The sequence below is a fragment of the Lepidothrix coronata genome, unplaced genomic scaffold (assembly GCF_001604755.1).
Source record: "Lepidothrix coronata isolate B3197 unplaced genomic scaffold, Lepidothrix_coronata-1.0 Scaffold15, whole genome shotgun sequence".
Classification (NCBI taxonomy): Eukaryota; Metazoa; Chordata; class Aves; order Passeriformes; family Pipridae; genus Lepidothrix; species Lepidothrix coronata.
In genome coordinates, this window is record NW_016690195.1 from 7351024 (window position 1) to 7376816 (window position 25793).

At 41.6% G+C, this 25793-nt stretch overlaps 1 protein-coding gene across 4 annotated transcripts in view; it reads right to left on the bottom strand.

Annotated features, from left to right (window-relative positions):
* CSMD3 (CUB and Sushi multiple domains 3) overlaps positions 1-20720 on the bottom strand; it is a 618429-nt gene extending 597709 nt beyond the window's left edge. For 3 of the 4 annotated variants that reach the window (XM_017806514.1, XM_017806517.1, XM_017806516.1), the window contains exon 1: positions 20003-20720. In XM_017806514.1, the coding sequence (XP_017662003.1) occupies positions 20003-20180 (178 nt within the window). In that variant the 5' untranslated portion in view covers positions 20181-20720. The remainder of the gene's footprint in view (positions 1-20002) is intronic. The other variant, XM_017806515.1, reaches the window with a different exon arrangement.
* Between the last annotated feature and the right edge of the window lie 5073 nt (positions 20721-25793).

Below are 25793 nucleotides of genomic sequence, written 5' to 3' on the forward strand. Positions count from 1 at the left end.
AATGTAGAAAGTGATAACAGTGAGCTAGTACAGTAGAAAACCTCTGAATGTTCAAAGGAGACATTCAATCATTTAAGGCTCACAATATAATGTAGTGTGAAATTGTTATAATATGGTGGGAAACGGCCTACTTAGCACAGAGGATGCTCCACTCTGCATGGCTGCTTTCTGCTCGGCGCAGGAGCATTCAAGCTCCCCGCAGGTCCACGTGCTCTGTACAGGGGAGCAGCTAGGCTAGTTCATGACAGACAAACCTCCCTGCTGAAGAGACGAAACAAGAGGAAGACACCTAAAAAAATTGTATGGCTTGCTATTTATTATGGAAGTAATAACTTTTAATCCAAAGGACCACAAAGGGTATAACGAACTGAAATTCATGCTGTCTCTATGGAGCCGCATCTCTGGAGTCGGGCCAGAACATGTTACCCTAAATGCTCACACAAGGATTATTTGGCTCTTTTTTCCTTCTTTCTCACTCCCAACAGGGAAAGTCATCCATTGTTTGCAAAAGCTCATAATTATGCTGAGGCAAAAAGAACCCTTAGATCTCTTCTCAAATATGAAGAGACCAACCAACCAACCAACCAAAAACCTACCAAAAAGTTTATAATGCAAACAGTAACAAAAATTGATTTTAGTGAGGTTGCCTAAGCAGTTTCGATACACAGGTATTCGAATTGCCTTGGGGAGAAGAATTATTTCAAAGGCAAAACTAAGATTCTTAATTTAGTTCCGCAACCTACAGTGCATTTTTCTCAAAGTGCAGAAACAAGCAACAATTACTTTTTCCTACTATTTTTGCGAGTAGAGAACTTATTTTCTCAAATTTGTATGAGTCTTTGAAATCTGTAGAATAAGAGGCACTTGGGGAATCTTCCCTTTTTTCTTTCATTTTCTGAAACTCAACCTTTTTTTTTTTTCCTTTTTAGGAACTGATAGAAATAAATAAGTTTTTTAAAATATGCTATTACAGCAGATTGAGTTCACAACCATGAGTAAGTGCAAGAGGAAACAGACTCGTATGTCTATTCTGTAATTGTGTAACAGCAATTCAAGAACCTGCTGCCCCTCAGGTGAAATGAGCTGATTGATTGTAGCAAGTAAATTATTTCAGCACTTATAACTGTGTAAGTTTCTTTGTACTGTGGTATTCCCTGAATTGCAAGAATGCACATGGAGAAAGTTGCAGAAGTTGACTCAGATAGTCAGCAAGCACAGAAGGATGAGACATTGAGCAGACTCATGGATCTAAATGGCCATGTTGATACAGGTGCTTGGGGTGTGATTTTAATTTCTTGTATATTTAAGCATTTTAAATAAGATTATTTGCTCCACTAGGCAGCAGGAAAATGTTTGATTTCAGATGCAAAACATAATATATTAATGAGCTCAAACTCAGAAATAAGCCACAAATAAATGCAAAATGAAATGTAATGCAGTTATGAAAGTGGGATAACTCAGAGAAAAAAAAAAGTATCTCTTTTATGTATGAAAGAACTCCTATTCTGGCAATTTTGAAAATATTGCACTGTCTCATTCCCAACTTGTACAGTAACAGACTCATAGCCCCAATATTGAAACATCAGTAAAATGTGCGCTTAAATCTCATTGAAGCTGGCAGAAATGACGCATTATCTGAGAGTTTTTTTGAAGAGTGTTGTGTTTTTTTCCTCCTAGTGAAAAATCTAATTCCCAGAAAGTTTCACAGAATCACAGAATCAACCAGGTTGGAAAAGACCTCTGAAATCATCAAGTCCAACCCGTGACCCAACACCAACCTGTCAACTAGACTATGGCACTAAGTGCCACATCCAGTCTCTTCTGAAATACCTCCAGGGACACTGAACCCACCACCTCCCTGGGCAGCCCATTTCAGTGCCTAATTACTCTCTCTGTAAAGAATTTCTTTCTAATGTCTAACCTAAACCTCCCCTGGCACAGCTTAAGACTGTGCTGTCTTCTACTGCTGGTTGCCTGGGAGAAGAGACCAATCCCCATCTCGTTCCAACCTCCCCTCAGATAGTTGTAGAGAGCAATAAGTCTCCCCTGAGCCTCCTCTTCTCCAGAATAAACAGCTCCAGTCCCTCAGCTGCTCCTCATAGGACTTGTGCTCTAGTCCCTTCACCAGCCTTCAATACAGTTTGATCTTGAAGATTAGCTATTTCGTGCTGTCTGGATCTGGACTCATTCAGCTTCTCAGAACAGTTATAAAACAAACCATTTATTACTGTTTCTTAATGTGCAGATATGAGAAGATATTACTTGCTCTTTTTCACTTTGCTATTTATGTAACTGAAAAAATATTGCAATACTAACCCTTGAAAGGGCATATAAATAGATTTTTATGAATAATTATTCATTATTTCCATCTGTTTAAAGTAATTAAAGTAGATGATATTTGACCCACTAACTTCAAGATTTTATTTTTTGTTTTTCTCTAGCAAAGGACAGTAGCAATTCCCTTGAAGCCAATTTCTTACAGAACTGTAAAGAACTGAAGACTTCAAAGTGCATTTTGAACTGCAATATATATACTGACTTTTTTTGGCAATGTAGTGGTAAACTGCATACCAAAGTACCTGAGGTTTTACTAACCCACAGATAATGAAGCTGTTTAACAGAAAAATTATCTTATTCTGGTTTTCTCCTGATCATTATCTTCAAGAATGCTGTTATTTGGTTTGGAACTGTGCATATCGTATTTCACTCATATTTATTAATTTTGTATTCACACCATAAACTAAGCTCATGAAAATTCTATACTGAGGAGACTCCAAAGCAGCAGTTAATGCAGTTTTTGGCAACAGTAAGTCATAGTGATAAGCAGGCCAAAAAGTTTCTGTAACACCAGAGAAACACATGTCCTCAATCTTCAAGATCGCAATCAAGTCAAACATCTGCACTGTAATAAGTGTTTACTTAGAATCAGATTTAAATGGTTTCTCAAAGGGATATAAACAACCTCTGCTTCCATTCAGTCCAGATATGTATCAACCCTGTGAATACCTAATTTTCACATAATATTATGTAAAATGATCTTGCTTTTTTAAGTAGATTGGACTGAGCTTAGATGTAGCTTAAGCAGATATGAGTGGGTATGATGTTTTTGTTTTGAACTAAAATAACGCCAAACAATACCCGGATCGTCACAGAATTATGATTTTGCATAACTATGTTGTATTGTTCTCTGTAAAACACACAAAAATAAAGTTTTCCTGTGAGCATGTACAGAGTTTGCAAAATACAAGGTAGAACAATCATGAGCGAAACTGTCAACACTGCTGTCTTTTTTCATGGAGAGCAAAAATCTTCTTCTGGATTGATAGAGGATATTCTGCAGGAGGTAAATAAGATTGGAAGAAGTGGTACAGGAGAAGGTTTCTTCTAGTTTCACATAGCTGTGGTAACAGGCTCAGAGAAAAGATGGAGACAGTGAATGTTAGAGCATCTTTTGAGGAGTCTCTGTGCTTCCTATCTTCTTTTATTTCGCTGAACGTTGCCACTTGCCATGGGGCAGACAGGGAGAAACAAACACCACTTCTGATGGACTGACGCACTGAAGTTCCACGAATTATCCTTAAACTAGTCCAACAATTACACGTGTTCAAAACACGTTGAGCAATTGTGATTAATATTAAATTTCCTTCTCTCCTCTCCTCTTCTCTGCTCTCCTCTCCTTTCTCTTCCCTTCCCACATTGAAACAAACAACTGAACTAGTACGTACTTACAAGAAATGTCTTACTCAACTATATCTGAACTGTTTCGTTTTCATCCATTTATTGCAAAACAGGGACTTGACTTCATGACTGGTCCAATTGACCTATTTTTTCCCTTTGATTTTTTTTGTGTCTGAAGAAGTTCAAAGCTTTGCACAGCTTTGCACTTTTCTATATTCTCCTGTGTACTACAGTTGTGTGTATTTATCCTTCATCTTGAATAAGAAGTCTTTATTTCAATCTTCAGCATCTTGTAACTTTTCCAAAACTTTCTATGTAGATTTCTCCAGGCTCATATTCCTCATCTTGGAAGAAAATACTGTATTGTTTATCTAAATTTTTTCTATGAACTCTTAATTAAATTGCAGCAGTCTTATAAAGGGGGTAGTTTCCTCCTGGTTTTCTACAGTGCTAAGGAGCTCTTCCTACACAGCAAGCACCACCAATGCCACTGTGTAATTTATCACTGAGCATTGGGTAGTCAACACACCTTCTAAAACAGTCACTTTCCACTAGCATTTAGAAGCAGCTGCCTTTTAGATTAAACAGATCTATTATTTAATAATTCTCATAAATGTCCCTCGGAAGATTAGAAAAGGAAGTCTAGGAGGTTATTTAACACACTCTGCTTAGAGAATTCAGACAGCAGACTGTAATTATTCAAATTGGAATTCAGCCAGAAGATGAAGGCTAATAACAATCTTCTGTGAAAAATACCATGCAATCTTCCAGGACAAGACATGCCAGAAACATTTTCTCTGAAACATGGCAACTACAAGAGCTCAGTGTCTTTAACATTTTGCTTGGAATAGTAATTTAGTTCAAATTCTAGAAAGTGCTTCCAACAAAAACAGGACCATTTCCTGCAACTCCAGAAATACATTTTTTAAGTGTGCTCCAAAAGTAGTACCTCAAAAGTAATATGAAAAGCGTTCTGATTTAGAAAATATTCATGGTTCTTCTGCGTAACAAAGATGGCAAATATATGGGCTGCTCTCTCCTCCAGTGGTTTTGGGTCTTTAGTTAAAGCTGCCATACAGAAAAAGGGAATTCTGGGTACAGATCCATTAATCAGAAAAACTAATCTTTTTAAGTTTAGTCACTGTCAACATACAAAAATCTTTTGTACAAGACTCCCCACCAAAGGCTATTAAAAACAATTTACCACAGGACAGATGAAAGTTCCTTTTATGAACTTAAAGATGGTCAAAATACAAGACACAGAGCAGGGCTTAATGATCACTTGCTTAGATGATGAATCAAGAGTGAGGTTGCCCCAGGATTAGGGATGGGATCAGTCTTCCTTCCCATCTGGAAGGAAATTCTCAACAGAGGATCCTCAACAGAGTAAGGAGTACGCAGTGAAATTTCCAAGACTGGAAATGTTGTTAAAGATCCTTGATGATGCACCAATGTTGAGGAACTCCAGAATGTCCTCACAAACTGGATGAGTGTGCAAATGCATAAGCAGATGAGTTTTAGAGATTAATATGCATATAGGAAATTATAACTAAATGATACCTCCATGATGCTGAAGTTGGAACTCAGAATTTTGACCTCAGACACATCACTGAAATTTCTCTGAAATTACTGACTTTGTGTTCCATGGCACTTCCACAATCAGGAAGAGTAAGACAAAAAGAGTAAGCCGAAGTGAAACTCATCCCCTACAGAAAACACTGGTGTACCTGTATCTTCAGCACTGTCTGGAACTCTAATCGCCATGTGTCAAGAAAGGCAGAGTGATATTAAAGATACAGAGGTGGGCAAATAACTGATCTTGGAACTGAAGTAGTTGCTTTACAAGCAAAAACTAAAATTCCAGGTCTCTTTCTGGAGAAGGTGGCAGTTTGGAAAGAAGGTATCAGAGCGGTATATTTCTCATTTTCAGTCTGGATATTTCTTTGAGCTTTGTCACTCCTTGCTGTGGGAACCTTGGAGAAATAGATTGCATTCTCACAGCAAACCACAAAGGCAAAAAATGCTAGAGGATATTCTGTTTCCTTGAAGGGCTACTGTCATGTGTGAAAGCTGTTCTATAGGCACAGCTGTGTGCCCTGGCTGGTGCACAGAGACTATGTGGAGATGGAGTAAGGTTGGTATGTCTGAATCATCCATCCTAAGCAATCTCTGCAGAACAAATACTCTCTAGCTTTTCAGGTGGTTATAGCCTGGACACACCGGGGAAGATTTTCAGAGTGGGGGGAGGGGGAATTAAAAAGATATTGAGAAAAAGCTCTTCCAGACAATCTTAAAGACTGTGATCAAAAGTTGGCAGATAATGGAGTTTCTACATTAAGGATTTTGTAAATTAGAGTCCAGAGAATTACTTTTTATTATTACTCCCCTTTATTTTCTGGAGAAGTTTTCTAAACATATCATCCTGTATTTCCTCCTCCCTTCAGTGCAGAAGATTTTAGCACAGGGGGACAGTATTAGGGCAGTGAAATGACAATTTCTGTATTTTTTGTTGGTTGGGATTTTTTTGCCGTGCCAAGTCAATGACAAATTTCTTCTATGATAATGCCTCATTGCCATATTAGAAATGGTTGATTGTATCTGTTTAGTCATACTTTAAAAGAAAGGTGACTCAAAAAGATTGAAAAATGGAAGTTAAGTTAAACTTTTAAGCATCACTGGCTGCTTTTACAGTTCCACAGAGGATACTACATCTTTCTTCAAATAATTGTCACTGCTGCCTCCATAAGTGGATGTCTGGAAGAAAATATAGCATTGCTACAGTTTAGCATTTCCAACATAAAGTTCCTTTTTTCTTCCTTTCCAGAATTTATATATTTAACTCCATTGTGAAAGATTAGACAGATAAAGCAGCTTTCAGCAGAATTACAATACAGGTAATTACGGGTCTGTCAGCATTTCCATTATGAACTCCATTTAGTATTAAGGGCTTAGCATTTTTCCATCATTTCAGAAAATGTCAAGCTGAAAGCTGGCATGCAGATTAGCAGCCTGGATGCAAATTTGTTTACACAAAATATTTAAATCTGCTCAGCTGTTTTTGATTTAGAGATCAGCCAGAAACTTTAAACTCTCAGGGTTTCTCATGTGCTTCTGCCAAATTTTAGACCAAATAACAGTTAGAAAAATGTGACTGGTTACCTGTTGACGCATTTTCTTCTAAAATTTTGATATTATTTAAGCTTTAAAATGGATTTTAGATTTTCGGTTCATCTTGCAACTCTAGTCTTTATCCTGCCATCTTTGTAAATGAATGATGATTTAGAATAGGATTTGAAACTATAATAAAACATGATAGCAATCTTAAAGTCTGAAACACTCACTTACCTTCATAATACAGTGAACAGAAAAGGACCAAAGCCTGTAAGGTTTTTTGAGAGTGTCAGTAACTTAGCCACCTAGATCCAATACTATTTTAGGGTACTGGCAAAAAAAATCTGATGGAGTTCAACTGTTACAGTTCTTCAATTTCATCAATTTAGTCCTATGAATGGTTTAAACAGTTTTGGATATTTTGCCTTTTTTATCAATCTGCTCTGTTCTGCTCAAAGTCAGTGACAAATCTTCTTTTCAGTTCGGTGGGGACAAGCTCTAAAATAATCTACTGGTAAATATTTCAATAAGGTTATAATTGAACGGATGATCACTCTTATTCAAAAATACACTTCTCACTTGAGAAGTAAGAAGCTTTGAGTGGGAAGACTTACAGCCACCAAGCAGCATGAAATAGAAACACTGTTAGAAACATTAATTGAGCCATCAATAGAAATGAAATAGAAAAATAGTATTGTCAGGTAGGGGAAAAAAACACACTGAGATAATAAAGTAGTTAATAGGCATATTTAAAATACTGATAAAGAGATGGGAAAACAAACCAAAAAAAAAGCTACAACTTCTAAAAAAATGCACAATCATCCAAGTGGCCCAAAGAATATGAACCTTGCCCAAAGCAATCTGTGAAATGAAAGCACCAAAAAAAGAAGTATGGCACAAAAGAGATGGTGCAAGTAACTTTGTGCACATGAAGCATGAAGGAAGCAGATGAAACAATTGATCAACTAAGTTTGGCCAGAGGATGATTACCTGCAGAACACTCTGTACTGGCTTAATAACGCAAAAAAATAAAACTTGTAAGAATGAAGAAAACATTCCTCAGAAAATACCGCAGCATTAAAGTACACTCATGTATTCAGAAGTGATGATTCAATGCTCATTGTATTGATTTCAAAATAAATGATCCATTTTCCTTACAGTTACCTCAAATTTACCCTAAATTCTAGCAGGTAATTCATGTTTTCTTAATAATTACAAAAGTTCTGCTGAGCAGATTCTCTCCTTAGCTGGTATCTGTGACACACACTGATTCTTAGATTAGACGTTTGTGTTAACTCAGCTGTCAATGGATTTCAAAGAGATGACGAGTACAGGAGGCCCCAAAGGGAGCAATTTGGAACAGAACCTTTCACAAGTCAGATACACAGCAAACTCCCCTAATTTCACTGAAATGCTCAAAGTCAATTGGAACAAGCAAGTAACAGTATCCCTACAAATCTAGGCCTGTTTTACCATACATGATTTTTATTTCCCTTTTCTATTTAATTTTTTTTATTAATCTACAATATGATGTAGAATCCAGAGTCCTAACTAGTCTGTTATGGTCATGCCATAATGATGATATTGGTGAAGGATACAGGAGTTACATTAGATCTGTAAAATTTCCCTTACTATGTCACATGGACAGTTTAACTGTATACACTGGAGCTTGAAAAACCAAGAAGATATATCGTGCATTTCCAAAATATACCAAGTATCCAAATTTTAAATATCTGAGTCTATAGTGTTTATTTATACACAAGTAAAGATGTTATCTTTCCGTTGCTATTAGGTTTTGAACTTTTTTAATCACCTGGTTTGAAGTTTTTTTGTTTGGGGTGAATGGGTATTATTTTGGTTATGAAAAAATAATCATGTAGAAAGGCACAGTATACTGAAGAATGAAAAGAAATATAACTGAAATACCACTCTTCCAATCTTGATTTGGTGCAGATGATATAAAATCCAAAGAACTCTCTGAAAAGTTAGTAAGTAATCTATGACTGTAAAGCTGGGAGGATATTTCATTTCCTAGCATATTACACTCAAATACTTTGGGCCAAAAAAAAGGACTTTACAAATGACATGGAAACTGAAGAGAACTTTCTATATTTTACTGCAGGCTTTATGTTTTTGGGACTTCTCCAGCCGTACTTGTGGAGTGGGAAGAGAATTTGGGAAGGGAGCCCAGAAGAGCAGAGGAGGCTGGATAAATTGGGAAAAATTACAGGAGCTAGCTGATGAGCTAGAATTTGAGTGTAGTAAAAATATATAGATAGAGCTTAGAAGAATGGTGTTTTTTCATGAGTAGCTTAATTTAAAACTAGCTGAAAATAGTGTAGAAACTCATACAAATTTCAATGGCCTGCAACTGTAGTACTAGAGATTTAGTTATTTTGAAAGCATATCCTTAGGAAAATTGTGGAGGTAGGCACGCAGGAGTCAGCAACACCACTGAACTGGTATATTAAACACTGATTCTGTTGCACACTGCTATTTCAGATAAACAGCTTTGAAAAGCATATGTTTGCCAGGATGTTTTCAAAAATGACTGTGTCTTATATGGTTAATTTGTGCAACTTTCCACTGCTGACATGAAATATATCCAATAAAATATATCCCAACTATTTGTCAGGTGAAAATTATTATCCTTTTGTGAGAAGACATTGGAGGTTCTGCTCACACCATATCCTCTATAAAAAACACAGAAATGCTATTGCTTGTCTAGTGTCTAGACTATTTTTTTTCCACTGAAATGGGTTGAAAATTAGACTTTCACAAGAATGTTTAAGTAATTGGGAAGAAAATTAGGCCACTGAAGAACTACAGTAACATTCAGATTCTTAAAATATATCTATAATTGCTATAAGGAGAATATGTTTGCATTTAGGATATATGAAAGTTCATAAAACAAAATGTATGAAAACCTCTAAAGAAATATTCTCCCAAATGTCAGAGGTATTTTATTTTCCTGGGAAGGAGTTGACAAGACTGAAATAAAGGGTAAAGAGGTGATATTACCAAAGTCTCTAAAGCTAATAAATATGACAATCATGTGAGGGATATTTCAAAAGAGCTTGAAGAAAGGGGCAGCTATTGAGAAGAATTATGAAATAAAGTGGCAGATACGCTGAATAGTAATGTGGAAACGAATAGGTAATGATGTTCTCATTTGTTTTTAAGTTGAAGGTGACACCAAGAAACTGAGGGCTGAATAGTCAGTTCTCCTCTTTCTGCTGAAAGAAGACATCTTTTAAGCCCTTCAAATGTAAAGTGTATAAAGTGTTGATTTTTTTTTTCTCAGTTCCAGGACCCTTTACTGAAGGGTAGAATTGAAGAGGAAATCTTTTAGCAGTTTCATTGAAATGATTTAGTAAATAATGGGAACGCTCTAAAGGTTTTAGCCATTTTGTAACAGTTTGAAGAGGGCAGGATTGTTGCCTTAGCATTGCTAAAACATTCACCTGATAACATACAAATTGTATCATGTTACTTCAGTATATTACACTGATAAAAATTCTCTAATTAGGTGACCACTTTTGTGAGCACTATATTGATGCAAAGATTTTTGAGAAAATATCTTGCCCTTTTATTAAGAATTATGAATTACATGTATTTCTTCTCTTGTGGTCATTAAAACTAGCATGCCATGCATGGCAGTCATCTCATCCCTTGGCAGTGATGAGTTAACACCTGGACTTGATGATCTTAGAGGTCTTTTCCAACATAACCAGTTCTGTGATTCTACGCAACAAGCACTGCTAAAGTCAGTAGAAGTCATATGACTGAAGCACCAGTTACCACCGATGTATTCAAGGGAAATCACACAAGGTGGGCCTAATCATGAATTAAACATAGTTTCTTCTTGATATAACACACAGTTACAGATGCCTGCTACCAGAAGTCCTGGAGTATCTGTTTTCCTGCATGCACCTGGAGATGCAAGAAAGAAACATCTGTTACCACAAGCTGATTGACTTGATCATATGAGGTGGCCAAACACCTATTCTTTTTCTCCCTCCACTTTTGTTTAACCAGGTAGGTTTTTCAAAAGTCAGGATCTGGACCCTTGTTTTATACTATATTTTAGTTCCTGTGATTTTGATTCAGCATGTTAGATGTATTTAAACTAAGACAGTGGCAAAAACAAAGAATGTGCTAGAAAATAAATACAATAAAATTCCCTATTTTGTGCTTTGGTTTTGGTGGCCAATTCAGCATTTTCAAATGTAACTACATATGGGAATATATGATAACCCAACACAAGTAAAACCAACTTGCATTATTATTTAAATTTGAAGCATTCTAAACTGAAATCTCTTTTATCAGTTCCTCCTAGTTCTTCTGCAGCCATTAGCAGACTTCTGCAGATTCCAGAATGTTTTACAAGAAGACGAAAAATTAATATGGAATCTTGAAACCAGGTTATAAAATTGCTGTAATTCAGCCTATGTCCTGACATGAGTATTCTGTGCTAAAGACTACAGCTGACATTGCATCAACACACTACTATTACACTGAACCCACTGGACTGATCCTCAGAGGTGCTGACGTGACCTCCATAAAATGTGGAAAGAGCATTTTCTGACGGTTTCGAAATGCAGAATTTATTTTCCCTTAATCATAAGCAATTTACTTTTGTAATCTTTAAGTTTATAATGTGAGTTTTCCAAATACCACTTCTAATGAAAATTTCTAGTGTACTGTGAAATACGTGGCCTCTGTTTATTTCTGAGTCAAACAAAATATTTGTACAGAAAACTAAATAAAAACTCAGTACGAAAAGAAACACAGGCAAATCTACTCTCAAAGGTCCTATTCTGGACTCTCCTTTTGCTTTCAATGGGCTCAAACAACAAGCACTTTAGAAGCTCTTTTTTTATCCTGTTTTATAACTTTGATTAACTTAGGACCAAAGCTGATATACAGAAGCAAAAATGCAACTTTTAGTATAGGCTTTTAGAAGAATGGTTTTAATTAGACTAAGCTTCGGTTCCCAAATAAAACTGCACAGCAATCAAGAAAATAACTATAGTAGACTGTGAAATTTTCATTCAGGGTCAGATTAAATAGTGGAGGAAAGGTTTGGTAATTTAATAAGTTCCATCTCAACACTGTGTTGAAACAAGAAGAATATCTGTACTTTGTATTTATGTGGCTCAATTTTGCTAAGGACTCCAAACTACACTTGCCAGTATCTGCTTGCTGGATTTGAAAATAGTTCTATAAGGAGATAATGACTGCAGAGGGCTCATTTTAACTGCCACTGAAATACAGCTATCTCTGAGATATATGTCAGCCTTTTTAAATGATAAAACCAGTATTAAAATAAACTACAAAATAGCACAGAAATGCTCCTTTTTTTCCTGTATTCAAAAGGTGATTAGAGGTTTTCAACCTATAAATAACAGTTTTATAGAAAATACATTTGGTAAAAAATCCTTAAATGAGTAGGAATAAATATGTCAGTTAATTCTTAATGTGGTAGGATCAGGTTTTAATTGCTGGTTTTAGTTAACTGGTGGTTTTTTGTTTTCATCCAGCTTTCCTCCCTACATTTCCTCCTAGTTATCAGTACTATCACTCTTCTTCTATTAATGAAATCAGTTACGTATTATAGTAGAACTTCATTCTGATATTGAGAATACACAATAAATTAAGAGGTAATGGATAACTTAGGAAGCCCATAAGTTTCAAGTTGTTACCTGCACCTTTGTAAGCTAACAATGCAGTCTGCTGAATTTCTTCATAAAATAACCAAATATACAGATACAATTTCTACATGTGCATATTATATATGCACGTGTACAGATATATATACACCCAATTCCATGAGAATGAAATCAAACAACTTACATGCATAAAGATATAAAGCTAATAAGATATGTAAATATGGGAAACAGACAAAATAGAATGCAAGGTCAGAAATAGTGATTCAACATCTGTATAATCAGTAACCACTCAGTCATTTCTGCCTCAAGCCTCCAGATTCCTTCAGTTCTATTGCAAAGATAATGTGTTATTTACAGGCCTCGGGAGGAGAGAATTCATCATGCCATGAATGCTTCTGTGGCTAAGTTACTTACAGTTATTTTCCTTATTTCTATGATACAATGAAAATATGATACATGACACTAAGATGCATTTTGTGGAATCTAAGGGAAAATGGGCAGTCTGTCCTTCTATGTCTGTCCTGTCTGCATCCCATCTTGTTGTTCAGTGACACAGATCTATGAGAAGACCAGCCCTGGTGGAATTCCTTGTATGCTATTTTCCAATACTTTGGAGCTCACTCTCTTTGAGTAACACTGTTCCTAAATCTATAAACTTGCCCAACTAAGATTTCAGACCCCAAGAAGGACACGATGAACTTCCAGCACTTCCTTCTTTGACATTTATAACAGTACTCAGCATTTGTAATGCTGGAATTATGAAGCCATAGTAAATCTTACACAATCTGTGGGAGTAAAACGGTACAACCATGAATGGAAATCTGCCCAGGAAAGGTAAACAATTAAATGTTCAAATGTAAATGGTGTGTCTGTGTGCGTATGTTTATTTTACATAATCTTACTTACAGTCCAATATGATTGTCCATTCCATTTCCCAGAAGAAAAGCTGGATATTGGCAAGGAAATCTTCAACATTTACTACTACTACTACTACTACTACTACTACTACTACTACTACTACTATGTTTTTTTTCTTGAAACAGGCATGTGAAAACCTGTACATTACATATCTGCACCTTTCTATTTAGGTCCAAGATAATTGCCAAATATTGTCTCTTGAATTTGAGATAAAGACAAGTATTTAATTGATAAGGAAACATTCATCTGTGAAGTTGTTTTAAAGGCACCTGTCTAAACCTCGTAAGAGTTCTGGAATTTTACAGTAAGCCTTAGCACCGAGATTATATAAACAAAATAATGAGGTAAAGTATACGGCCTTGCAATAATTACTTTTATCAGATACCTCTCTGATTTGTTACTTAAATATTGCTTCTTCAAGTATCTCATGCCTTAAGAGCTGTCTTAAAATCGCAGAGGTCTAAGGAAAAAACAACTTAGGCCAAAATTTCTGTTCTCTGACTGCTCTTTCCTGGGAAGTTGCTTTGGAGTAACTGCTAAGCTAATTTCCCACAAAGGCTTTGTTCTGTCCTTTCAACTTTAACCATTATGATCAGAAATACAAGCTGACTGATTACGCATCAGCAGGAAGTTGAACCTGAGATGTCACAATCCCACTGAATTAGAACTGAAGTTTCCTATTAGTGGAAAAGGAAAAAAAAAACAAACAAATTTTACAGCAGATCATAAAGCCTTTCTTATTCCTACCATTCCAACTTATTAGATTCTGTAGAATTAAAATTGTATATATAATTCTGTTTTATAGATGTTTTCCTTTATTTATACTGTCTCTCTCTGTCTCAGCATCATAATGATGGAATCACCTGGCCGTGCTTCAGAGGGGCTTATTTGTTCCCCAGGCTCTTACTGGAGCCAGCTGAAATTGTAAATGCTCAATACCTCTGAAAATCAGTGTGTCCAAGACACTTGCTTTTAAAAAGGAAGGGATACAAGGCTATATTATTCTTCATAACATTTTCTCTGAAAAGATGTTACAATCATGCAAATTGAGCCATCCCCACGGGATATTTCAAAACCTTTTCCAATTTCTTTGAACAAGTATGTGCTTTGCTTTCTCGTTACTAAATACATGTGCATTCAATGGTTTCAAATCTCTATTTTTTGGGGCTGACCTTCGCAGTACATCAACAACACTGGATATAATAAAACCGATTTTATTACAAGTGTTCACATTATTCAGTGCTTTCAGCCAAATGCAGACTATAAAGAATGAAGGATATATGCAACGGTATGGAAGAGAAGGGCATAGGGAAGAGGAAGGCAAAGGGGAGGGGAAGGGGAAGGGAAAAGGCAATGAAAAAGGGAAGGAAAAAGGGAAGGGAAATGGAAAGGGCAGCAGAATGAGAGAGAACAGGCAAATAAGTGGAGCATGGGCCAGTTCATGCTTTTTAAAATGTGATGTTTCAAAAACAGCGTCTAGCTTGGGACACCCAAAGCTGCTGGCTGCTGAGATCCAGGATGTGTTAGTCACTCTACTTGCTGTGTTCCTCAAATCTTTCACTAGACTACTGCTATCAGTCACAGTTGAAGATAAAGGGCACTAAGCTAGACAAGCAATTGATCCTGCTTGACTTGTTGGTCAAAAACACCCACCCCACACACAAAAGCAAGTAAAAAACTGTAGGTACACTACAAGTTCCTGCTATGTTTATTGCACAAGAGTCTTAAAAAAGGAAGGATTTAAAAGCACATCCATGGAATTCTGTAAGTCTCCTGAGCTCGTGCTTGCAAATCGAGATGTTGATAACAGAGATGAAGCTACAACCTGTCCCTCTTCAGCCTGTGTGGCTGCCTGGAGCACCCCGCTGCACGTCGAGCAGCGGGCTGGTAGTGCTCAGCGAGCGAGGGGCTATTTCTGTGTGTCAGCAAAGCAAATCAACCAGCCGACACCCCTAATGCTGCCTCAGACTTGCCAACGGGAGTCACCGAGATGAAGGAAAGCCAAAAGACCGAAGACTGCATTAAGAAGGACTGCCCGGAGGTGCGGCCGCCGCCGGCGGCTGCGGAGGCCGGTGCCGGGCGCAGGTGGAGGCGCCCGGCGGAGGCTCCTGGCGGGGCGGCCGCCGCTCGGTGCCGGCTCCGCCTTGCCACTGCTGCCTCTCGCAATGAAAATGCGGAGACCGAAGGTGAGGTTCCCCTACGCGGGTCCCTAATGGCATCGGGCAGGGCAGGCAAAAGCGGTCCCTGCCGATGCTGCTGGGAGGGGTCTTGTGCCTCTTCACTGCCGCCCTGCAGAAGAGGAGGAGGAGCCGAGCGCCAATCGGGGGCACAGCGGAGCCTTGTCTGAGCCCTGAGAAAGGCGGGGGGAGAGAGGTAACTTTGCCCACAACCCTGAAGAACTGCGTAGCTTGAAAAAACGGTGAGTTGCGGTGCCCGCTCAACACAGCAAGCCCTGTGTCATCTGCGGGGCCTTATGGCAAAGAGGCATCGTGGAGGAGGTGAGCGTGTGTGGAAGAGCTGAAAAAGAAGGACGGCGTTGTCCCTTCTCCAGTCAGTGTGTCCCTGCCCCCCTGCATAGGTACATACACACAAACACATGAACAAACATACACAACACACACAAACACACACACACAAAGATGCAGCAGCAGCATCGACCATCTGGAAATAAGGAAATCTAAACCTGCTGTTACTCCCCCGACCGTTCCCACTTCGGGGACAGAGCCAGCACCTCGCTGCGCCCATCCGTGCCCCACTGAGGAAAGCCATCCGCCAGTAACCCCATAGCCATCACCAGTAACACTAAGTCAAATCACTGGGAAGTAAGCGGTGGGGAGGGGCCGGCGGAGCATGAAGGGAGCGGGACTGAGGTGGGAATGGGGGAGAAGGGATACTGCAGAGGTGACTGAAAGAAACAGGGCACGCTTTGTCCCTGCTAAATATTCCCACATGCCAGGTACCCATCACTGGAAATGGAAATGCTTTCCTTTTTCTCATCACTTTTTCTGTCAATGAGCCATTTAAAATCTCAGTGCTTCGTGTCCCTTTCATTTTGAAAGCTGCCCTTGTTCCGCTTGTCACAACTGCAAGAGGGGAACGGAGGAACAACAGCAACGGCAAAGCTTCATCTTAGCCAGGCAGACAAAAGAGCCGACCTTGGTGCTCTCTGTCTTGGAGTGAAAGCTAAACAGAAGAGAGGGAGAAGTCCTGCGGTCATTTTGCCTGATTTCCTTTCTGATTTCCTTCGACTAACAGATCGCAAGCATTCTTTTTTTTTTTTGTGGAGGGAGGTGCCAAACCGAAGGGGTGCAACTATCAGTGATTCCTCTACTTAATCCCAGAAGGCAAAGCTCACTGATGCTGCCTAATTTTTTCCCCCTCACTTATGCCCTCTCCTTCCCTTTCCGTAAGGGACTTGACAGTGGAGGTTTCCTATCCTTAGTCCTCCAAACTTGTTTTTTATCTCCCGTGTCTCAGTGGTGCTTCTCATTTCTCCCATGGTGGGGGAGTGAGGGAGAAGGAAGGAGCTTTGCTGGGTGTCTCACACATCTAAAAGGAAGAGCACAGGATTCATGACCCACTGTAGCTGGCCAGAAATCACTCTGCTTGGCCTTTTCTAAGGTTGGGTTGTGGATTCATTTGTTTGTTTTAATGCCTTCTGTGCCTTCTCTCAATTTTCAATGGTGCGATTTCTTTGCTTTTTTACTCCATGGATATTCAAGGAAGATTTTACGGGAGATTGTTCCAGGGCATGATGGAATATTGTGTAAGCAGGATTTTCACTGAAGAAAGTACAATTCCTTTTTACTTTAGTTCTTCATATCACCCCTTCCTCAGAGGTTCTGACAATTTCCTTCCCTCCATCTTCTCTTACTTTCTTCTCCCTTTTCTAATCCCTTCCAAGTATTGTTGCAAGGTTCCAAAGAGGCACGAATTTATAGATAAATGTGAAGGGGATTTTTTTGTTTCTATTAATACATCCCAGGAGTGCTTAATTAATCAGATATGAGCATGGTTTCTTAAGCATCCTGAGATAGTTTGACACTTGTAACACTGGGAGATCTGTGGATTGAGACTGGAGAAATGGTGACAGGACAATGACAAAAGTAGGAAGGGCCTGAGGGACAGATATCAAGCAAAGCTGTGGAAATGATCTCGATGACAGGAATGTCAGCAAGAGTTTGGTGTTATGATGTGGTGCTGTAGACCAGCAGAAGTGTTTAAGCAAGAAAGAGTATGGGGTAGAGCTTGTGGAGGTGGGGTGTGGTAAAAAGGCCTTGCTAGTCAATGGTAAAGCAGATGTAGAATCTGGGGAGTCATCTTGCTCCCAACATCGGGAAAATGGGCAGGTATTCATTCATTCTTTGCCTCTGCTTTCTGGGGGCACAAGTGTGTGCTGAGACAAAGGGAATGTGAATCGAAGTAAAATGCTTTCATTCATGGGAGTGGGGAAGAGAACTAAATATAAATGCCCAGAATAGATGCTGTGCTGCAGTGAGTCTAAGCCAGCTCTATGGAGCTTGGCTGCCTAAAGGAACCCACATCCACGATGTAAAATCTGACCTACTGGCTCTGCAGTTTCTGGGAGAAGCGCCCCACTCCGAGGGAAGTCTATGGAAACTGCCCTCGTCAGCACCTGGAAAGCTTAGGCCCTGACAATGGGGAGGAAGAAAAAGGGACAGTTTTGCAAAGCCCGTTTTTTTTCCTCTTTTTCTTGGGCTTTTTCTGGTGCTTCGCCCCAGCTTTTGCCCTCAGTGCCCAGCTTTTTTCCTTCCACCACCCCCAAGGGCAAGCGAGGCGGCTCTCAACAGGTGCTGGGGAAGCCGCTCTGCTCCCGCGACCGCGCCAGCCCGTCCCTCGGTCGGATGCTGCCGCCCCGCGACTCTCGCTCACAAAGCAGCCGCCTCGGAGCGGCGCCGGAGCCCCCGCTCGCCCCCGCACCGCGCCCGCGGGGCGCCGCGGAACGCACGGCGCGCCGGGCCGACCGCCAGCCCCGGGGCTGACGAACCCTGGCACCCGGCACCGAGAACGCGCTAATGGCAGGGGGCCGAACCAGGGAAAAGAAATGCCCCCAAAGCGCCCGGTCTGCGCTCATAGCAAAGCATCTCCAGACCGGGGCAAAGCGCTGGGAGCGGCTCCCTTCAACAGATGCAAACAGAGAGAATGTGCCTGTAATTAAAATGTGCATAAACGTCGCAGGTAAGCCCCCTTCCCCTTGGATACCCCGCGTCAGGATAACGTGGTATGAGGTAAAAAGCCCTCGACACCCCCCTCCCCGTGAAACGCGAAATGTCTTTTCCACGCGATGCAAATTGGGGGACAAGCAGCTGCAAAGCTCTACAATAAACTGTTTCATCCAAGCCAGAGCCAGCTCGGGAAGGCACGCCTTTAAATGCCACCCCCCCTCAAAACATCTTCTTCCCACTCGTGCAGGCAACCTCTGTAGGCGATAACCAAGTCTAAAAACTCGGAGACGATCGATAACGTCTACTAAATATTCTGGGAGTGTATGAGTGTGGCAGGGAGGAGGGGGATAAAAGGGTGATTAATCGGATATTAATCACTGGCCACAAACAAGGGGAGATTATTTCGGGTAGGCAGCCGACTGTTCGGAGTTGCAGAATAGATCCTTTTACTGAAGGCACGCGTGACGGGATCGGCACTCCACTGTTTAGCGATGCCTGTGTAATTCTGCAGGTGCACATTATTCAAACCACATATTTCTTCTTTTCTCTGTGTGTAGCATTTCCCTTAACTGTCTGCAAGCACAGACTTAGTGGAGAAATTTATGCCGCTAATTAGACATTTCCTTTTTGCTCTCCTTTCATGAACACAGAAGCAAGAAGAAAGCAAAATAGCCCTTGCCCCAGAAAAAAAAAAAAAAAAGAGAGAGAGAGAGACAAAAAGCCCAAGCCAGAACCCCTCACATACATCAGGGAAAAGGGACCAAAGGAGGAGAGAGAAAAGGTGTCGATCTTTGCACCCAGCGACAGACCATGCCTTCAAGGCTGAATTGCCAACGCACCTTTCCGACAGCCTGGGGAGCCCTGCATGCGTACAGACAGCCGAGCGTGAAGCGCATTTCGGGCTGTGAGACGGCTACGCATACGCTGGGCTCCCCCGTAACTTTCCCCACGCAACGGGTTAAACTAATAAGTGCATCGATACAGGCATTCCCGCAAAGAGCCCGCTGCTCGACCGAAAACCAGAATTGTAGGTAATCCCCCCTCCACCCTGCACGATCATCATCGTCACCTTAAAAAAGTCATCCCGTGGGATTTGTTTGAATATACACTAGTTAGAGGCTATATGAACCAACTCACGTCTCCGTTTGAGCATACTGCAAGAATATTTATTGAGCCTCAGCTCAGTCACTGCATTGAACGCCAGCCCTGGCAAGCAAATACATTTTCTATCTCCGAGGAGAGCTCTGAATCAACTCCTTCTTTCCTCCCCGCTTTAGCGATCGTTTATATATTTCCATTGCAAAGTACCCAGGATAAAAATATAAAATAAGAGATAAATATATTTTGAAATACCCCTTGGTGTAAGGCGAGAGCTTGCAACGCCCTGACCGAAAGCAAATGGACCCCTAAAAATATACCCCTCAAATACTACCCTACCTTTCACACACGAAACCATCAATAAAAAGACGAGGTTCCAAAATGTAAATCCACTTTTAATCTCCATTTTCTTCACCAGGATGAAGTCCAGCCGGCCACATTTAGTACATCCCCTTTCCCAAAAGTCTGCTAATTTCGATTCCTTTGCACGAATTTCCCCTCTGCAGATCCCTTTCATATTATTCTTGAGAGCTCTTAATTCCTATTCCTCGGCCAGGCGCAGCAGAGTTGTTGCTGTTGATGGTGCGCGGTCACAGCTCGGAGTGAATGGTGTTTCTGGGATACCACAGCAACCTTGACGAGGACTCAACCATCTCTCCAACGGGGGCACAAAGTCTCAGCTACTCTCGATCGTGTCTTTTCCTTCCCCCACCCCCCCGCTACCCCAACTCCCTGCACAGCCGAAACCCACCACAATCCTGGCTCCTTACAGCATCCACCGGGAGCCACGGGAGAGCACCTCAACGCTCAGACGCCCTCATCAATAAACTCCAAACAGTATTTGCAGTCGAGACTCTCCCCCCACCCCCTCGTTCCCTCAAGAGGATCAGTTCTGCCTGGGAGAGCGGCTCGGGAGATAACGGAGTGGCGGGTGTCCCCCCCCCTCGCCCGGAGGAGCCTGGGCCGGCCGGGCTCGCCCATCCCGATCGCTGCTGCCTCGTTATTAACCACGCACGTGCGGTGCCCGGGGCTGCCACCGCCGCACAGCCCCCACCGTCCGGCCCGCCCGCGCCCTCGGGCACACACCCGGGGGGGCGCGGGCTGATGGCTCTGCGCGGGGACGTTAATTACAGGCCGAGCGCCGCGGGCGCGGTGGGGGAGCGGGCACAGCCCCGCTGCCCGCGCGCGCAGCCGAGGGGGCTGTTTGCCCCGGCGGGCGGGGTAAGGGGGTCCGGCACAGGGGGTCCGGCATTGGGGCTCCGCGGGCGGGGCGGCGGCTCCCGGCGGGCCGGGCCGGGCCGGGCGGGGAGCGGGGGCGGTGCGGCCGCGGCTCCACCAGAAGAGCGATGGCGCCACCTACCGGCCGCGCCGCCGGGCCGCGCCGCTCCGCGGGGGCGGGGGCGCCGCTCGGGGGGGGCCCGGCGGGGGGCGCTGAGGGGACCCGGATCGGCGCCCGCGCCGGGGCTGCCCTGCCCTGTTCTGCTCTGCCCTGTTCTGCTCTGCCCTGTTCTGCTCTGCCCTGCCCTCCCAAACACCGCGCCAGGGCCGCGGGAGGCGGCCTCCTGCACTGAGGAGGGGGCGGGCAGGCACCGGCTGCCGTGCGGGGGCGTGCGGGGGTGCGCACGTGGGCGGCGGTGCGGGGGTGTTGTCCCGCGTGTGCGAGGGCGGTGCTGGTGCGTTTCTGTGCCTGAGGGGATGTGCGCCGTGCCGGGCCCTGTGGTGCGGGTGCATCCGCCAGGGCATCGTCTGTCAGTGCATGCGGGGGAGGTTTCCTGGGGGCGGCAGTGTGTGTTTGGGTGCGCGTGTGCCTGTGAGGGTTTTGTGCTGGCACGTGTGTCTGTGTGAGCGTACGTGTGTGTGTGAGCGTACGTGTGTGTGTGTGTGAGCGCTCGCGTGTGTGTGTGTGAGCGCTCGCGTGTGTGTGTGTGAGCGCTCGCGTGTGTGTGTGCGCTCGCGTGTGTGTGCGCTCGCGTGTGTGTGCGCTCGCGTGTGTGTGCGCTCGCGTGTGTGTGCGCTCGCGTGTGTGTGCGCTCGCGTGTGTGTGCGCTCGCGTGTGCTGCCGTGCTGACCGTGTGTGCACGTGTGCACACGTGTGGTGTGTGATGTGCGTGTGCCTCTGTGTGTGTGCATGTGGTTGTGTGATGCTGTGCGTGTGAGGGCAGGTGTGTGCACACACGTGTTTTGTGTGTGTGTGTGAGAGAGAGAGAGACAGTGTGCATGGATCCTTTCCAGTGCATCTGTATATACGTATATTTTGTGTGTGTATATATGTGTTCTTATATGTGTCTGTGCCTCTGTGACATGCTTTTGTCTTGCGTGTGTGTGCAGGGTGGGCATTCACACAGGTGTTCATGGAGGTTTCTGTGTGCATGTGTTTGCATGGATGTGCATATGATCCATGCGTGCACATGTGCCTGTGTGCGAACGCATAAGTATAGTCTGAAGAGCTCATGGACACAAGTGTATGAGCTGGGAAATTTTGGCAGCCAGTCACAAAGCATGGATCTTTCCAGACGTGTCCACACAGAGGTTTGTATTTCCCTATGTTGAACAGTGTGTGTGTGGGAATTGTATGTGCGTGAAGTGCAGTTGTGGAAAGATGTGTCCTGGTTGGAAACTGTTTTCAGCTGTGGTGTGGATGTGATGTGAGGCTTTCTATGTAGATGTAGGGGCATATATGAATTTGTACGGACCCATACTTTTATGGTTTATATATACATGCAGTAGTATTACAACAACATAAGTAAAAATATTGAGGAAACATGAAAAAGTAATGATTTATCCTTTACTCCCGAAGCACAGTGCAAAAGAGGAAGTTTGTATAGCCGTAAGTCTGCTCCCATGTGGGTATCAGAGTGAGCAGTGTGTGCCCTCCTTCCACCTGTACTTAGAACCATACCCTCTTTTAGTGAGGCCAACAGCAATTCACAGAGTGTGGCTCTGCATATGGCTGGCTGAACTTGTCTCTGTAACTGTAAGACTGCATGTAGCTGGTATGAGAAAAGAATAACTGCAAGTGCTGACACTAACCAGCCCCATCGGATCCATACAGGTTTGTTTACTGGGGAGAAGCAGAGGTATATATTTCACAGCCTTGTGTACTGTCTACAGCCTTCTCTTGCAGACACATAAGTCTTGGAGTGTGACTGTTGTAATTGAAACTTGGCGGGCCTGTTCCCTTCCTCTGCAGCGGCACAAGAATGTGTTCACACAAGTGATGTGAACCTTGTGCTGGTGTTAAAGGCAGTGCCACGTTAGGATCAGCTTTCTGGCAAAATTTCAGTGGTTCCTGGTTTAGGTAAAGTAGAATGGGTGGAAATCACTGTTCTAAACCTGCCTACTGTATTCATTGATTCTGGTATCTATCTCATTACTGTATACATGTATTTATATTTATGCATGTATGAGTGCATGTAACTGGAGTCTCTTTTTCAAGAGAAATTCAAAACTGGAGACCTGTGCTTTCAGAACATCATAGATGGCCTCTAGTATTCATCTTGTTTTGTATGTGACTGGAATAAAATTCTGCCTCTGTTCCCTCGAGAACACTTTCCAGTTCTGAAACTCAAAATCCCCTTTGGGTAAATACAGTTGTAGAGGATAAGAAATAGATATTGAAGACAGACTTATTATTTCTAATTCATGCATTGTACTGTTCAGTACTTCAATACCTGACTTATTTAGAGGGCTTATTTTAATGGCATTAGAAGTCATGTCTGTTTGACATCCAGCAAGATTTATGCTGTGTGTTATCTCTATTATTTCTGAAAATGAAATTTTGACTCATCAGTTAGATGTTAAACGGGAATGAAGAAATGCTTACAGTTAAAAATGGGATGCCCAAGGATTTTTCATAGTGAAATTCCTGCTAATTTTTAAAGACCGTTAGGTTTCCAAGTAATTTAGATGCATTTTAAAAATAGCACTTCAGCTACTAAAGGAAATGTTAGACACATTTTAGTAGTATTAATGCTAGGGACTCATTTGAATTCCTTTATAGAACACTCCCCACTCCAACCCTCCACTACTGTAATGTTGCATTTTTCTTGTGATTGATTTGTTGGTAAATAGTAGCATCCCATAACCTTCTGAGTGATTCTGGGTTCAAGCTGTAGATTATGCTGTATGCTTCATATTGTGTCCTCTTTCTCCTCCCTCTTACTTTTCCTTTCTGCTTTCCTTCTCTGTCTTCCCTCCTCCTGTCCTTCCTCCCCTTCACTTCTTCTTTCATTCCTCCCCGTCTCTTCTTTCCCTCTTTCCTTCTTGTTCTTCCTTATGCTGTTTTTCTTCTTCTCTTTGTGTTTTACTTTCTCTCCCTCATTCTTTTTATTTCTCACCCTCCTTTTTTTCCACTTTGTCCTCTATCCTTTGTCTCTTTCCCCTCTTTTGGCATGGTCAAGCTTATTGATCATTTGGGTATCAGTCAAGGATGAAAGTGACTTGGCAAGGACCATTAAGTCAATCACTATGATTAAATACTCCCAAGAATTTTAAAATGTGCTGAAATCAGAACTAGGCAGATACTTAACTGTCTGACCTGTCAGGCACAGGAACATCAGCACTGCTAGTGGAAGACGTGTATCACAGACCTGACAATGATGGTGCTCCTTCATGATATTATTGTTGGATACTTCATAACCTGTGATGCCTTGGTTATACTATCTGTAAGCTGGCACTCTTGCCTCAGAATCCCCAAGAAATAAACACAACAAAATAGTGCTCTGGAATAATGTGTTACTATTGGTATTCGCATTTCCCCCCTTCACAGTTCCCTGTTCACTTTGTGAAGGCAGATCAAATTTAAGTTTGATAATTACATTACAAATTCCTCCTACATTTTCAGGTGCATTTGTTATTCTTCATTCACTGTCATATAATTTTGCGTGAGGTAGCTGTATTTTGTTAAATAGCTCCTCCATTTAGCTCCCAGGTAACTTCACACTCTAATTGCAGATAGACTGATTTCTTTGCTTAAAGAAATGCAGTGGGGTCTTCTGTGCAAATAATACTGTGAATAATATGGTACACAATGCTTGCAAGCACAGACAGCTTCTGTAGGCATGTGTAGGCATGTGTAAAGCATATAGGCAGTGATATTTAAAAATGAGTATTTGACTTAGGATAGAAACCTCATTCACTCATATCACATAATTCTTTTGAATGTCCTGAGCTAATGCAGAATATAGAATATTCGGAATTTCCATAACTTAGTCTGTCTGGTTATAAACCCCAGTATGATTATTAGTCCTGATTCTGACCCTGAACTGACTGCTTGTCTATCAGTCAGAACATTCTTCTCTTACGTTGAAAACAGTTGGAGAGTGTTACAGATATACTGCAAACTTCCATTTCCTCACGCTTTTCAACAGGTGTTGGAGCCCCTCAAGGGAGGTTACAAAGAGGAGGACATGATTGTACCACCCCCACTTCAGTCTCTTTACTCAGAGTGGAATAGTTTTCCTGCATGAAACAGATAATGAAGTTCAGATGGAAAAGAGTGAGGTGGAAATTATTTAACAAGTATTGGGGTACTAACATGCTATTGTTACTGCAGCATATTCACAGTACAGGATACAGCCATGCTATGAATATTAAGTATAATACAACCCAAACAATGGAAAAATGCATTAAAGCAAATACAGGGATGGAAATAGCTGGAAGGGAAAGTGCCGTAATACAGACCTCCTCCTGACTAGTTAAGTTTTTATAAATAAGGTTCTAAGTTGCCTCTAACACAAAATATCTCTGTTCAAGGAAACTGAATAGCAGCAATATCCAAAAGTACCCACTTCAGTTCAGAATTAAAAAGTATAATGAAAAAAGAATGTTTCTTTCAGATGCACTGTTCACAGAGAGACAGAGATCATATGTTTCAGTATCACAATTAGCTGTGATTTTGTTAATTCCCTGTTAAATGTTCCTTGTATTCTGCTAGAGGCCACAGCTGAAATCTGTTTGGAGAAGAGAGAGAGAATGCAATTTTATTTTATGCAACGTTTCTTGATTTAGATATTGTACCATATAACACTTAGTTTTCAAGTGGAATTCAATGAATTAGTTTTGGTCTACTGCTACCAGATTTTGCTTATCTTAGTGACTACATTTATTGTGTTGTAACAGTCATGATCAG